Genomic DNA, 16,157 nt, shown 5'->3' on the forward strand with positions numbered 1-16,157 from the left:
TGAAGTTCAGTATGCTTTCACAGTTATTTGCAGTCTGCATAAGGAGTTTCACCCTTCCTAGAGGCATTGCTGGTGTGATTACTCAATACATTCAGATTAGTGCATTTAAAGATATTTTTCATAACTATTTATCATAGAGAACTAAATTTGGGCTTGAGGGTGTGTGGTACTTGGCTGAGCATACACAAAGTGATCTGAGCAAACAAAACAGTCATGATCTAGAGCTGAGCCTGAGTTTTGTTAACATCTTTAGTTGATCATAGTTTATATCTCCACATGGCCATGGCTGTGACACTTGAGTTCCACCAACAAATCAGAGCATGTTGACTTCAAACAAAAGGCTTTATATTTTCAGAAAGAGTGCAGTAATGGTTGTGCATGGATTAGAAAAGATGGTTATAATTGCCTAAAGGACTGTCTTTGCTGACAAAAGAACTTTCCCTATTGTTGATTCTGAATCATGCACATGGAGCAAATAATAACAATTGGTTTTGTTCATTAGGCTGAGAACAACTCTCTTGAAGTATTTCCACGTTTTACTCCAAAAATGTTAAAACATTACTTCATGACCTGCTACTGCTGCATGGACTGGTAGTATTGTCCTTAGTCACTCATACAGACCAATTGATTATGAAGAAAATTAATTTTTTTTTTTTCCCAAGATTCACTCATACCTAAAAGGATACATCTTGAGAGGCTCAAGATATTTTTAAAAAATGTACTACTCTCTCTTTTAAGTGAGAAGACAATGATCTTTGCAAGGACTTCAGTCAATATAAAAATGTTTTATAGCAATTAATTTCTATGTCATTAGAAAGTAAATAAGCAGAAAGAACATGCTATTTTCAAGATATAAGGGAAACAATGTTAAGAATACCTGAAAATTAAAAAGCATATTAGATCAAAGTTTGATTTTTAAAACTGTATGATTTGTATTATGTAAATTATATAGCTATATGATCTGCATTATGCAAATATATTATTTTTGATCCTGAATCAGTTATTTTTAAAAGACTTTATTGTGTGCTAATTAATGGAAAATGAGAATGACTGCTTCCAAGGCCAGCTTGTGTGCCACACAATATCCAAGTATGCTATCAGTCATCCTCTAATCTCGAAGACCAAGTAACTAAAGGTTTTGTCCTAACACAGAACCAAAGTTTCAGAACTATGTGAGATGTTTGACTTTGTCAGTTTTAGTACATTGAGATGTTGACTCAATCCCCACAAGATGGTTATCTCTACACTGCCTAGCTCAAAGCATGTTCAGTATTTTTCTGGAAATTAGAAATTACTTTTGTCTTTTCAGAGGATGCTTCTCCATTGTTGTTTCTGTTGATTTTCAACAGTGAATCATATAAGGATGTTGGGAACACATTCGTAGAGACTGAATAAGAATTAAATTTATTTTACAATGTACTAGTAAATTTTAAAGATAGGAAAATTAGAATAATATTTTATTTTCTACATATCATGATGTGTGTTTGTTCATAGGGCAAGTGTTCCCTTTATAAAGAAAACCCAACTAGCTGAAATATAACAAAAGAAAAAAATAATCTTTCTCTGAAAAATGTTGCCCTTTTAGGGCATCTTAAAATTATGAAAATTGATAGAAGTCTGAGCATGAGCTGTTAGAGAAGGGAACACTCAGTAACTGTGATTCACTGATATGATGTGTTTGGTAGTACTGTTTTAAAAATGTGCTTGTACTACCTACAAGACCTAATATTTTCCAAGTTCTTAAAACTCATGGGCATAGTGCAAAATAAATTCTTTGTATAAAAATCATTATAACTGATCCTATTAGTGCAAAGCTTCAAAGTCTTAAAGATAGGTGTTGATATAAGTAATTTTATAATTAGATTGAACTGCCAAATTAAAATATATTGAGATGTTTAAAGATGATGATATATGTCATCCAGCATATTAAATTAATGCTATAGTTAGTTGTATTTTTCAGGCAGTAGGAATCTACATGTGAGGGGAAAAAAAGAAAGTATTAGATGGAGACTCCCTTTTTACAGGGAATCACAAGGAAAAGATGAGATGGGATGGGTACAAGTTACTCCTGGGGAGATTATGTCTTGACACAAGAGGAAAAAATGAGAACAATCAACCATTTAAATAATTTCCCCAGGGAAGTAAGTGGTGGATTCCCCAAAGCTGGACACTTTTAAAGATTTACCTGAAGGGAGTGCTGGGCCTTCTTGTCAAGGCAATGCTTTTGCCAAGAAAGGTGGGACCAGATGATCCTTGATATTCCTTCCAACCTGGTATTCCATGATGCTATGAAAATAAGGCTTTATCCTTGATTTTTCATAGCTGTGGCCCTATTTTTCAAAAGGAAACCTGGTCACCTTGTTGCTTTTGGGAGGGCTGAGCCCTATGTCCCTCTCCTTTGCTCTCATTTCACACATTTGACATTCCAATTCTGTTTTTTCATTCTTACCTTGTGATGTTCTGTAGCTCCACCGGCACAGCGATGCCCTTTTGTTCAAAAGGACAAGTGTTACTTTGCAGTGGTTGGTGTAAAAGCCCATCCAAGCCTGAACGCAACCCAACAAATCTGTCTGATTAAGCATTCTACAAAGCACAGCCAAGAGAAAATCTTCCTGTTCTTATTCTTCCACTTCTCCCAATACCCTTCCCTTCCCCTGCAGACACTTGCACTTTTTTCTTTCTCCCAGGGGATGAAATTCTCCTGGGATGTAGAGGTTTGACTTTATATGATTCCTGAGGTTGCCTAGCAAGGATGTGGAGGTAAGCTATTCCAGTGTACACTATGACCACCAAGTTAGGATACACACTTGAGAGACAGAAGATCAAAGTTCACATCTCTGTATCAGGATGTGAGCCATTATCCTTGAAAGCTGAGGCAAGTCTTTATGAAAGCAGTGACCTAACTCCACAAAACAGGACATGACTGAATCCCTGTCAGCTGGTCTCCTTTCCTCTGCCTGCATTTAGGCATGGAAAATCTAAGAAAGTGTAAAGTGCCAGCTTTTGCGTGGTGTTTTCTGTGGGTTATTTTAGGTCACAGAACAATATAATCCTAAAATGGGTTTTGATGGGACCTTCAAAAACTATCTAGTTCCAACCCCCCTGCCATGGGACATCTTCTGCTAGACAAAGTTGTTTAAAGTTCCATCCTTGAACACTGTTAAACATCCGTGAACTGTTGTTGAAGTTCCTGGCCTTGAACACTTCCAGGGATGGGGCATCCAGAGCTTCTCTATGCATCCTGTTCCAGTGCTTCACACCCTCATCATAAAAACTGTCTTCCTTATGTCCAGTCTAAACCTGTGCCCCTCCCTAGCCTCATGGCTTTCTCCCAGGCTCCCAGCTGGGCGCTGGGGAACCCCTTGGTTCACCATACACCCTACACCTGGGACAATTATTACCTGCTGTAATTATCTTCACCTTACCCTCTCTTTCCTCCCCTGTACCTGTGCATTTGCAGGATCCAGCCTTGTCCTCCTGATTTCCAGTGGCCAGGCAGCCCAGGGAAGCTGAGCTCCCGTGGCTGGGCAGAGGCAGGGAGCAAGGCATGGAGAGGAGGGGTCATTTTAAAGAGCACCAGAGCACAGGCTCCGGTCTCTTGCTCACTGTGACGGCAAAGTGCCTCACTGAAAACCAGTGAGCTGACACTTACCAAGTGGCCTCTGATCTTTCTCACTCTTTTTCCCCACACTTCCTCTTTTTTTTGTGTTCGCATTTTCCAAGGAAGAGGCATTTTCACGGACAGCTCTGGGACTGTATCTTTCTGAGGAGGGTAAGAGGTTTTTAACTCCTCACTTTGATAGTTTTTAGAAGGTGGCATTTTAAAGTGGGGGGGAGGCTGGTTGGTTGAATGCATTGTTTGGGGACCCCAAATGTCCTTTGGCATGACTGGTACTTAAGCTAAAATAAATTAGGTGAAAGCAAACAATTATAGAAGACCAAATCACCCAGGATTTTCAAAGTTCAGTAACTTGGTTTTATTATAGGATTGTTTGATTTGTTTCACTGGGTTTACATGTCCCGTCACTTACAGTGCTTGTACATTAAGCTAGCTTGTGAAATTTCTGCTGATGAAAAGGTGTTTCTCAGGAAAAAGCTTTGGATAGTGAGAATTTTTGAACAGTGAGCTTAAAGTGTCACATTTAAATGAGCTCTGCAATGAGGCAATAAACATTAAGTGCTACATATATTAGAAATTTTAAGTTACAATCTCTAAAAATACTTAGAACAACAGATACGGCTGCCAAAGAATATGCACTCGCCAACTTTAAAATTGTGACTATTCATATGCAAAGCTATATGTGTATAACAGACAGAGATATCCAAAAGTTTTGTTTCACTTTTTTCCCATGCCAACAAATATATGCAACACTTGCAACATCATAGGTTTTTTGCAACAAAAGTTGCATTAAACAGCCAAGTATACTAAAACACCAGCTCTGCCTTCAGTGAACCTGTCTTAAAATGGCAAGCTGCTGGGAGGTTGCTATTCTGGGAGGTGACTCTGATAGGTCTCAACAGATGCAGCTCCTGGAATGCAGCCGGAGCTGGGGAGCCGGGCAGCAGCTGACCCCTGCGCTGGCACACTGGCATATCAGGGATCACAGCTCACGTCAGCACAGGCTGACACTGACACTTGGGGCACACATGGCCTCTCCCTCGCCTGCTCTGCACATGGTCATCACCCAGCAGCAGCAGCAAATACTGCTGGTGCTCACAGGCACCAACCATTCCTTTCTATAATTATATTACCATTTATTACATGCTGTGTGCTTAAGGAATAAATGATGTGCTGAGATTCTAGATTGAAATATTACTGAAGTCTTTTTATTAAGTTATCTACAATAAACCAGTCATTTGATTTATCATTAATTAGCATTTTTTCATGTTCAGGTTTTTATGACTGCAAGGATCACAAAGAAAATTAGCATGTGTAAATTGTTTTAAAATATATACTGAATGCTGATCTTCACAATTCTGTTTAAATTGTGTTATTGAAGATCAGTGCTTTCCTTCAAGTATATTTGCACATACATATTTTTGTTTTAAGTAACTCCCTTGTTACTAGGAGTTGTTACTCACATTGCATTTGACAAAATTTGGCTCTTCATTTCATTGAGAGCTTGCCTAGAGCTGTTACATATAATTTAAATATGTGTTCTAACATAACTGTATGGGACTGATTCTTACCTTCACATATGCAGAACTTGTTTAAAATAACACATCCTGATAGTTTGCATGACATTTTGTCAAATAGAAGTTAGACCTCTTCTCCCTAAATCTCCACAAAATCCTAAAAGTAGATTATAGATTTCAAATTACTGATACTGAAAAGCAATCAAAGTATGCTATGAGCAGAAAATATTTGCACATCTGACATGGGAAATAGAACACTATCAGTCTATAAAATCAAAAGTTACAAAAACCTGGAAGCAGTTTGGAGTAGAACCTAAATCTAAAATCAATATGACATCGTATTAAAATCCTCTTTCTCTTTATGTCTCATCTCACTTTTGTTTCTTTAAGAATTTTTCCCAGTCTTAGTATTTCCTGGTCAAGTTCTGAACTCACCTGTAAGTCTGTACCCTTACAGACAGGTTAGGGCCCATATTTTTTCCTATATTGGAAAGTTGAGGGCCCATATTTTTCCTATATTTCAGGCTAATGAATTCAGGTCTAGAACCTGTCTGTTTTAAACAAATATATACAAAATTTTACACTCTGGCAAACCCATTTAGAGAATTTAACTTTCTGAATGTGGTGATAATAGGTGAATGTTAACTTATGACCTTGTTATTTAAAACAAAAAGGAATTACTGAATTACTTGTGGGTGTATTCTTCACAACTGGAGTATTGATTGTTATTAATAAGCAGCCATGCTACAACCTAGAATTTAGGAAGACAGATTATCCTGTGTGTTTGATTTTGTGGCATTATATGTATTGACAAAGGTTAGATTTGTTGCATCATCACATAGCTATTAAATTTCACAACTGTGGTGTTTAATTTTATTTTTAGCAAGTGCTTGGCTGTAATATTTCATTGCAGTCATGGCCCCTAAGAAGAAGAATGTGAAAAAGAACAAAGCAGATATCAATGAAACAACTATCATTGTGGAAGATGGCCCCCTCAGTAAACTAAATGGCTTGAATGGACTCTTGGAAGGAGGAAATGGTTTCAGCTGCATCTCATCTGAGGTTTCTGACCCATCATACTGCCCAAACCTCTTGGAAGGTCTAAGCAAAATGAGACAAGAAAATTTCCTTTGTGACTTGACTATCAGTACCAAAACCAAATCCTTCAGTGTTCATAAGGTAGTGATGGCTTCAAGCAGTGAATACTTTCACAACATCTTAAAGAAAGATCCATCTACTCAAAGGGTGGACCTCAATGATGTGTCCCCATTGGGTCTAGCTACTGTTATCACCTATGCTTACACTGGAAAACTTACTCTCTCACTTTATACAATAGGTAGTATCATTTCCACAGCAATTTATCTACAGATTCACACCCTTACAAAGATGTGCTGTGATTTTCTAGTCCAAGAAATCAGTGTTGAGAACTGTATGTACATTGCCAATATTGCAGAAACATATGGACTAAAAACAACCAAGGAAGCAGCACACAAATTTATTAAAGACAACTTCATTGAATTTTCAGAAACTGATCAGTTCCTAAAACTTACTTTTGATCAGATTAATGAACTTCTTGCAGATGATGACTTGCAGTTGCCTTCTGAAATTGTTGCATTCCAGATTGCAATAAAATGGCTGGAATTTGACCAAAAAAGAGTAAAGTTTGCTGCCAATCTCTTAAGTAACATCCGTTTTGGTACCATCTCAGCTCAAGACCTCGTCAATTACGTTCAGACTGTGCCACGAATGATGCAAGATGCAGACTGCCATAAGCTCCTAGTGGATGCCATGAACTATCACTTGCTTCCCTATCACCAGAATACACTTCAGTCCAGAAGAACAAGGATCCGTGGAGGTTTCAGAGTCTTAGTTACTGTTGGGGGACGCCCTGCTTTAACAGAAAAGTCTCTTAGCAGAGACATCTTATACAGAGATCCTGAAAACGGATGGAAGAAGCTAAGTGAAATGCCTGCTAAAAGTTTTAATCAGTGTGTCACAGTGATGGATGGATTTCTCTATGTGGCTGGTGGGGAAGACCAGAATGATGCCAGGAACCAAGCCAAGCATGCAGTCAGCAATTTCTGCAGGTAACTGGCTCTTTCTTTAAAAAAGTTAGAGGTATGTATTCCACAGAAGGCAGGTAGATAGACTAAGCTGGTTTGTGATGCAACATGGACCACTTGGATAAAGAGAAAGGGGACAATGTGGGGGAGGTACAGATGGTATTCTATATTACACTTTGAATGAGCAGAAATATGCAACTGGAGTTCTCCAAAAAACTTCACCATGGTTACATATGCACACTGAGAAGTGAGGAAAAACTGAGAAAACTTATTCCAAGTGGAGGAAATAGATAGGAACATAAATAGGAAGTCATGGGATGTTCTAAGGAGACTTCTCAAATTTTTGAAAGCTTTTGATACCTCACAGAAAGTTCAGAAAAACACCTTTTAGGTATTATAGGCTTCACTTTCTATGCACTATTCATCATATTTTCAACAGCTTTTATATTGCATTTCATATCCTTTATTTTTTAATTATTATTATCTAGAGTTTAGAAACAATGGTACCATTGCTTGAAGACTGTCTTTTACAGTGTACCCCGAATAATACCTCACTTCTGAAATACTGCAGTTCCTATCTATGGTCATCCGAGACTGCACTGGTGATAACATGGCCAGAAGAATGCATACACTAACATGCAATGCCACATGGGTGGTACTAGTTTTTAAATAGTTCAGCCTGAAAGCTGGCAGTGCACAGTAGCTTGAAGCAAGGGCTGGGGGTGAGAAAACTTTTATCTACTAAGACTATGGACGTGCAATGGCATTACACAGCCACAGTTCTACCAGTGCTTCCTTTTCTGCTCCCAGAAGGAACAGTCAGCTTCTCCTGAGGACCTCAACCAGTACATGAAGTTCATGAATGAAGAACATTCTCTAGATCAATTTTATTGTGTAAACTACTTCGTCAGAAAAATATAACACATAAAAGAGGTTATGCTCTCTTGACCTTCTGCCTTTAAGCTATGCCTCACATTGTCACAAGGAGCTGTGTGCTCATTGCACACCTTGGTAGCAGGGAGGAGGTGGGCGAATCCTCGTTGTGCCCTTAACTGTGAGCATGTCAAGTCACATCAGTATGTCTGTGGACTTGCAGATGACAATGCTGAATGACATATAACAATTAGTATTTACATTCCCATAGTCTTTTTCTCATGTGATTCTCTGGTCCCCTTAGCATCCAACAGAAGTGTGTGCATCTACTAATGTACCTCACTCAGCATCTTCAGGAGTCATAATTTGACATTTCCTATTTCAGAGTTGCTCATTTAAATGTCAAGGACAATGAATGTTATTTCAGATAGGAATGGTGTTAGAAAGCACAGATGCTCTTTCTACATAAAACTTACTCCATGTGAGTGGCAGGGAAAGCATATTCACCATTTAGAAAGCACTAAGAGGATGCAAGTATAAATCACCACCAAAAGTTTTTAAAAACTCTATGAGTAAATTTAGACATCTTTGCTGTGGGTGTAAATTGCAAAGAAACTTCTAAAATTTCTACTGTATCTTGAAAGTATCTCTTCCTAGTACTCTAAGGAGATTATTGTACAAAATCAAATTACAGAAGAATCAGATTTACTTCATTAAAATAATACCGGGTTTGAATGATACAAACATGTTTTTTCTCCAATCAAAACCTAAATTTACTGGATATTTAATCAGGAATACCAGTTTCATTATGCTGACTTTTGATAGGCTGAATAACTAACTAAAGTTTTAGCAACTTTGCTCTTGCAGCCATGGCAGAGGAGTCCTGTATAATTTAGCAGAACAGTATATAAGACCTTCTTTTTTTAACCTTTCAGATATGACCCTCGTTTCAACAGCTGGATTCACTTGGCAAACATGAATCAGCGACGTACCCACTTCAGCCTGAATGTGTTCAATGGCCTCCTCTTCGCAGTGGGTGGCCGCAACTCCGAGGGCTGCCTCTCCTCTGTCGAGTGCTACGTGCCTGCAACTAACCAGTGGCAGATGAAGGCCCCGCTGGAGGTGCCCCGGTGCTGCCACGCCAGCGCAGTGGTGGATGGCCAGATCCTGGTCACAGGAGGTTACATCAATAACGCTTACTCTCGCTCGGTGTGCATGTACGACCCCAGCAAAGATAGCTGGCAGGATAAGGCCAGCCTCAGCACCCCAAGGGGCTGGCACTGCGCAGTGTCCCTCCTGGAGAGGGTCTACGTCATGGGTGGGTCTCAGCTGGGGGGACGAGCTGAAAGGGTCGATGTTCTCCCTGTGGAGTGTTACAGCCCATACATGGGGCAATGGAATTACGTGGCGCCACTTCAAACCGGAGTTAGCACGGCTGGCGCCTCCACCCTTAATGGGAAAATTTACTTAGTGGGTGGCTGGAATGAAATAGAGAAAAAGTACAAGAAATGCATTCAGTGCTATAACCCAGATCTCAATGAATGGACAGAGGAAGATGAGCTGCCTGAGGCCACTGTGGGCGTATCCTGCTGTACTATATCTATGCCCAACACTAAGACAAGGGAGTCCAGGGCCAGCTCAGTCTCTTCTGTCCCAGTCAGTATCTAGACAGGTCTAACCAGCAATAAGTAAAACTGTTTACCAGCACAGCAGCATAATTAACCCTTTAAGTAGAATTTTTGTGCTTATGTGGAAAAAAAAATCATTGGCTTTGCAAATGTTTTAACAGTGCAAACTGGCCAGTTTTCATGAACTTTAGTACAGGTGGCATGAAAGAGCACATTAGGGATAAGATCAGTTTTCTTAGCAGGAACAGAGAGTTAACCCATAATCACAGAATTTCATTCTCTTCCTGACTTTGCCGCTTTTTCCTGACCATCTGTGGCAAATCATTTCATTTCTTTATGCCTTGGTTTCCTTACCTGTAAAATTGAGATAAACTTGCTTCAGAAGATTGTTATGAGGCTTTTTAATACTAAGTTTTAAACACTTTCAGAACCCCACATGAAAGTCAAATATGACTAGTAATAAATCTCAATATAGATCAGAAATGTTCCATGTCATCATAAAATTGATCAGTTTTGTTCTTTTCTAAGCATTTTCTATTTTCACAAACAGAAGGGGGAAAAAAAAAGGCAGACCAAAAATATTGCATATAGCATGTGCATACTTTCCTTTTGGGGCAGGGGTATTCACAAAAAATCTCAAAGCATTTTCTCCTTCAGAAGGTAGAAAAAGATCTTCATCTTCTGCCTGAAATATCACAGGGGGTCTGATGCTGGTCAGCACCAGTATGCCACGACCTTCCTAGAGAGAGAATCCTGCAAGGAACAACTCTTCCAGGGGCGGTGGCAGGCCTCCCTGGGCAGCAGGGGATTTCAGCAAGTGTAGCAACTTCTCTGCTGCAAGTGATTCCAGCTCTTGGGAAAATCACCCAAGACAAACTCGGGGACAGAGAGACAGGAGCCCTGTTTGGGAGTTCCATAGAGGAAGCCTTTATTGTCCAGCAGCCCCTGTACAAGGAAGGCCAGCAACACCCTGCTCAGGGCAGAAACAGGGGTCTTTTTATGGGAAAGGCAGGGGGTGGGGTAGAAACCAATTAGCAAAGTGGGTACAGGCTATTACCGTATAGAAACAAGGCATGCTGGGGGTGGTTCACTTTGTCACCATGACCCAGAGGAAGGTTGCTTATCTCTGGGGACAGTCTTTTTGGGCTCTGGCCTCTCTCCTCCAAGGGAGTGCCGAGGGCTCACAGCCCTCCACAATGAAACCTGTTAATTCCTATATCAAATGCTGCGACATGGCTTTCAAGATCTGAATCCACAAAATACTTTAGCTCCTGTAAGCACTATGGGCCAGCCCCAAGGGCTACCTTGGGTGCTGGATGGCTCTCCTGACCTCCATGTACACCAAGGAGCATCACCTCATCCTCCTCCTCATGCCAGGGAGACACCCCTCTCACGCCAGGTGGAAAATCCTGGAAGCTGAGTTCATGCCAGGAGACACCAAGGACTAATGGCATCTGAACCTGGGGAAGATGCACAGAGCAAACTCCCTTGCCTTACTCCAGCAAGTAACCAGTGGAGTGAGGAACACAGATGGAATAAAGACTTCAGGATCTGCCCTTTAGAATTTGTGTGGAAAACAAGGAATCATGGGAAAACTCCCTTAGTAGAAACAAAGAGATAACACCTTTCTTCCCAGGTGTAGGCACAACACCACCCAAAGTAACCTTCTCCTGGGCATACCATTATGCATCTTCTGAAGCCTTCATTACAGCCCTTTTTATGGAGATTTCATTCACATTATTCCAAAGGCTAGACTAATGCTCTTTTTGTCGAAGTTTTCCCAGTGAATAGAGTGGAGTCTTCACCCAACTTAGTTTACCTTCCAAGAACTTTTCTTCCTGATTTCAGCATGAAGTGGGGGAATTAAGCATGAAACCTAATCCTATTCCCATAGCCAAAGGGATATGCAGCCCATCATGTCCCCTGAGGATTTGATACCAAAGGACTGCTTTCAACACAAAACGTCTACATCCTTCTTTTGGGAAGAAAGGAGGGAATACAAGGAATTTAAATGATTTAATATAACCAAAAGGGCAGAAGCTCACTCAACCAATTCATAGAGGCTTCACATTCAATTTCCTCAGACTATCATTGACTATCATTGGCACCTCCAGGCTTCAGTGCCAATGAGAAGCCATGCTCTTAGCAATGTTTATGAGGCAGACAAATTTTTATCTCATTTGCAGAAAGGGAACACTATAAAATTGTCTGTCAGTGCAGATGTTGTTGAGGCAAGCATTTTCAAGACCCAAGCTGTCTGTAGCTTTGTTAAAGCTGTATATTGAGGATCAGGATGAGCGTGACATGGTATTAGAGATGAAGTAATTCACTCTGTTGGTTGGGATTAAACTCCATGGTACTCAGTCCTGTTTTCCAGTTCTAACTTAGGGCTCATGTTTGTATCCTGTCTGCACAATTTTAAATTTCAAATTGTGTTTTTGAGTGCTGTGTGTTATTAGAATATACTGTCTTGCAATGACTTGTGGTCAGAGTAGCACTGTCATATATATTTTGATTCATTTAATTGGCATATAGTTGTCCTCTACCCCATGTAATTCAAATTAATAACAAATGTGGAACAGAGTAACAGAGTAAGATTACTTTAAGTATGAAAATTCTGTTCTTGCCCATTCCAGTCACCAAAAGCTTTTCCTGAAGGAGAGAAAAATTTCTCTTTCCCCAAGTCATGACCATGTGTTCCACATGAATGCATTTCGGAAGCTCTTTAGAAATAACCATCTGTTCCAATATTTTTTTGTAAATTTTTTTTAATCCATCCAGTCCAATTAAGACACCTGTACACATGCAATTACAGCAGTATACATGGTGTAGTTATTTAGTTTTTATAAGGTATCCATAATGTTGTATTTACGAATTGAAAAAACAACTATTATGGCCTCAAACAGACACTGGATGGAATTGTCTTATGCAAGTGTCTCTTTTTCCCTTTAGGAATTCAGTTCCAAAATGCTATGAATACTCAGACATTGCTGCATGCTTTCCTGGTTTTGAGCCAGCACTTCATATACATCAACAACTATCTTGGTTTTGGGTAGGAAATTATTTATGAATGATGGGCTAAGTGCAATGAAACTTCTTACTACTTAAAGGGTTAAAAACTTTGGGGGCCAAATCCTTTTCATCTTACTCACAAAAAAAAAGGTTCCATTGACTTCAGTGGGACTACTGAATAAGATGTACAGGATTTTGAACTCTTGGCCAAATTCTGGCAGAACAGTAGATAAAACTGTCGTACCCAGAAGGAAGACTGCTCCTCTGCCTCCAGTGCCCTTGGCCACGGCAAATCCATGAGGACATGTCCTAGGACAGGAGCCAAATACTGCTGGCCATGCGTTCCTTCTGTAGCACAAGTTAGGTACATACTTCAGGCCAAAAATTTTAGGTAGATTAACAAATGGTATTGTTAACAATGTAACATTTCAGGCTGGCTTTACATTTTTTTCTCTAAGCATCTGTTTAGGCTCCAACTGCACATTGAGCCAGGATTTGGCCCTTAATATGTGACACTATTAGCTGGACTTAATATTATGTTGAATCATACTATGTACTGACCTATTTGTGACATTTTTCTGTATGACCTTCTTTTGTTAGAACTGTGAAAATTATTTGTATGTTCTGTTTTATGGGGTGGTGTCCTTTCATTGTCTGGTACCGTATTATCAATCTCTAGATGTTTAATAACGACATCTCAGTTGAACTTGAACTATTGTATATACCAAAAAGAAGTTTTAAAGTACAAGGAAGTACTGTATACAGTAATATTAAGTAGAGCAGAGGGCTTCCATCTGTATGAGATGCAGATTGTTAAAGCACTACAGGGATCTTCTTTAATGCTATACTAGTAGTAGGAAAAAAACCAACCAACCAAAACAAATTTTGTATAAAATGCCTATGCATTTTATAGTCAATACCTGTGCTTCAAATTCAGATCTGAAAAATAAGCTTTCTTCAGTCTGTGAGTGAAGCAATTTGCTAGGGTTTGTTTTCTTGTTTATTCCTGACTGTTTAGGCGCATGGAAGAGTGTGTTAGAGATTGTGAGGCAGGAACTTACTCTTGGAAAGTTGTGCTGAAAGGAAGATGTGGTGTTTAGTCCTTAATCAAGATGAGATCATGATCATTTAATCTCTTCTTGAAGTTAACCTGCAAGATCATCTGTGGATCAGTCAAGACTCCAGTAAACTTGAATCCCTCAAAGAGGGAAGCAAGCAAAATTAGCACCAACCAAGCCCAATGAGGTGTTGAAAAGTGCTTTGTGTTGAAATTTTTAAATGGCAGTTCTTGCAGGAAAAAGGATGCAATGAATGAAATGACTGAGTAAGAACATTTGTATTATCCTGAAACCTAGATTAATTTATCTTACAGCTTTAGCTCTTACCAAACCATACTGGGTTTAGGAGCAGTTTTTCCTTAGTAGCAGCTGGGCTTGGTAATTCTAGTTGCAAACCCAGCAGTCACATGCATGCTTGTACAAGCTTGCATACCTTCTTGAACTCAGTGGGACTTCTGCTGCAGAAGTTATTTACAAGGAGTTATGTTTGGAAAAATAAAATATAAGAACAAAATCCATGAGTAGAAAACATCAATGTCTAATTATAGCCAACATGAAGGTATTAGACTGATCCTCAGCATCATCATTCGCTTACCGTACCAGCACAGGGCAATTTTTTGAGACTCAATTACTCCGTAAGGACAGTATTTCCTTGGAATGGCTGCTCAATGAAATCCTATATATACTCCAAAGGATGGGAGGTGCTCCAGGCTATGGAAAGGCCAAAATGGAGACACCTAGAACCATCAGCAAACTTAAGATTTTGTTCCCAGTCCTCAAGAGTGTTTGAGAAAAATGTCCTGGAAAGAAGCACCTACTTCAACACATACCTTTCCATAAGCAGCTTTCCTTATGTTCCATAACTGAGATTTTCATCACCTTTCTGATGAAAAGCAAAACTCAATTTTCAACTGTCTGTAACTTCAATTCTCAGTTGAACTGAATTTTCAGTCCACTTTAACCTGTTCACCCAAGCTGGGTAAACAAAGTCCAAATTCAGCTGCTCAGAGAATGCAATTGAAGCAAATAGTCCTACTATAGGTTCTTGACCTTTTTACAGTGAATCTTCTCATCTTTTTTGTCAAAGATCTGCTTTGTATAATTAATCAAAAACATTGTAATGCACAGATTTATACTTTGACTTCTCCTTGAGAGGAAGGTCTCTTGTCTCTTTTAGTTCCTCTTTTCTTATCCATAACTAAGTGACTATCAGAGCACCAAAGAAGGTGCACAGATGTGAACAGTACATAAAAGCTCAACTGTGAATCTGTAAAAATCTCATTGCTGGTGGCCACAATAAATAAAAGGACACATTCTGAAATGCCTGCTGGATAAAAAAGAGTGAAACATCACAGAATCACAGAATATTCTGAATTGGAAGGGATCCTCAAGGATCACAGAGTCCAGCTTTTAAGTGAATGGCCTGTATGGGGATCAAACCCACAACCTTGTTAATAAATGAGTTGCTGGTGCTCATTTGCAAGTGTGACCCTGCTCAGAGCTCTCTTCCCAGAAGTTCCCTAAAGAATAAAGGAAAACACATGCAATTCTATACAGCTCGTGTGAGATTTGGTTAATATCAGATAAGTTTTGCCATGCAAAAGACATACTTGTCTTAATGAAAATTTTCAATAACAATATAAGCAATTAACAAACTTATGAGGAATAGCCAATTTCTGTTAGTAAGAATGGGAACACACACATTTAGATGAACTGTGAAAGGAAGATGATGTTACTCTAGTTGCAGTCTTAGCAGTTTCTTTATTGACAAGAAAAGTTAAAAATATAAATTATTTGTATAAAGCATTTTCCTGGCTTATAGGTGTTAGATTGGTCATACAGAAGGGTTTTCTAAGTGTACACTTTAAAGATGGACTGTGATAACACAAGGGAACATATTACAACAGAAAAAAATCTGTAAGTGTAATGTGAGAATGTTACTACTTAAAAATTGAAATTTGTAGTGCAGCAAGTTGTCATTAAGAGGAAAACAGCATGTTGGTATTTTTCATTGTGTGCTTTAAATAAAACTGTTGACACATGGCACAGACAAATTATTCTTGTTTTAAAATGAGTTGGAAACTGCGAGACTGTCTTTCTGATGAACACCTTGTTGCAGTTGAAATATGCTTTGTTTTCTGAGCCCCAGGCTGATCCTTGCTTTCATATCAGCCAACTGGAATGTTTGTTACACCCAGGCTGTCAAACCACTTTCACAAGAAGCTGCACAATGTGACACTGGAGCCACTTTTCTCTTTTCCATTTTATTAGAAGGGCAACAACTTGCTTTTTAACCATGAATTTCAGTCTTTTGTTGTGATCAAAATTCGTAACAAGAAGTGATGATAAATCAGATGTCTGATTAGCAACTGAACATGTTTTCATTT

The 16,157-nt window shown here is 39.2% G+C and overlaps 2 protein-coding genes across 2 annotated transcripts in view; one reads left to right on the forward strand and one right to left on the reverse strand.

Moving 5' to 3' along the window:
• LOC104694444 (elongin-A3-like) overlaps positions 1–3,733 on the reverse strand; it is a 23,396-nt gene extending 19,663 nt beyond the window's left edge. The window contains exon 1 of the mRNA XM_019286836.2: positions 3,653–3,733. Coding sequence (XP_019142381.2) covers positions 3,653–3,733 — 81 coding nt within the window. The remainder of the gene's footprint in view (positions 1–3,652) is intronic.
• KLHL31 (kelch like family member 31) lies at positions 3,618–15,824 on the forward strand. Its single transcript, XM_010406185.4, has 3 exons — positions 3,618–3,772; positions 6,020–7,223; positions 9,008–15,824. The coding sequence occupies exons 2-3, from the start codon at positions 6,052–6,054 to the stop codon at positions 9,738–9,740; spliced, it is 1,905 nt and encodes a 634-aa protein (XP_010404487.1). The 5' UTR covers positions 3,618–3,772; positions 6,020–6,051; the 3' UTR covers positions 9,741–15,824.
• Positions 15,825–16,157: the final 333 nt, after the last annotated feature.

The sequence above is a fragment of the Corvus cornix genome, chromosome 3 (genome assembly GCF_000738735.6).
Source record: "Corvus cornix cornix isolate S_Up_H32 chromosome 3, ASM73873v5, whole genome shotgun sequence".
In the NCBI taxonomy this organism is placed as follows: domain Eukaryota; kingdom Metazoa; phylum Chordata; class Aves; order Passeriformes; family Corvidae; genus Corvus; species Corvus cornix.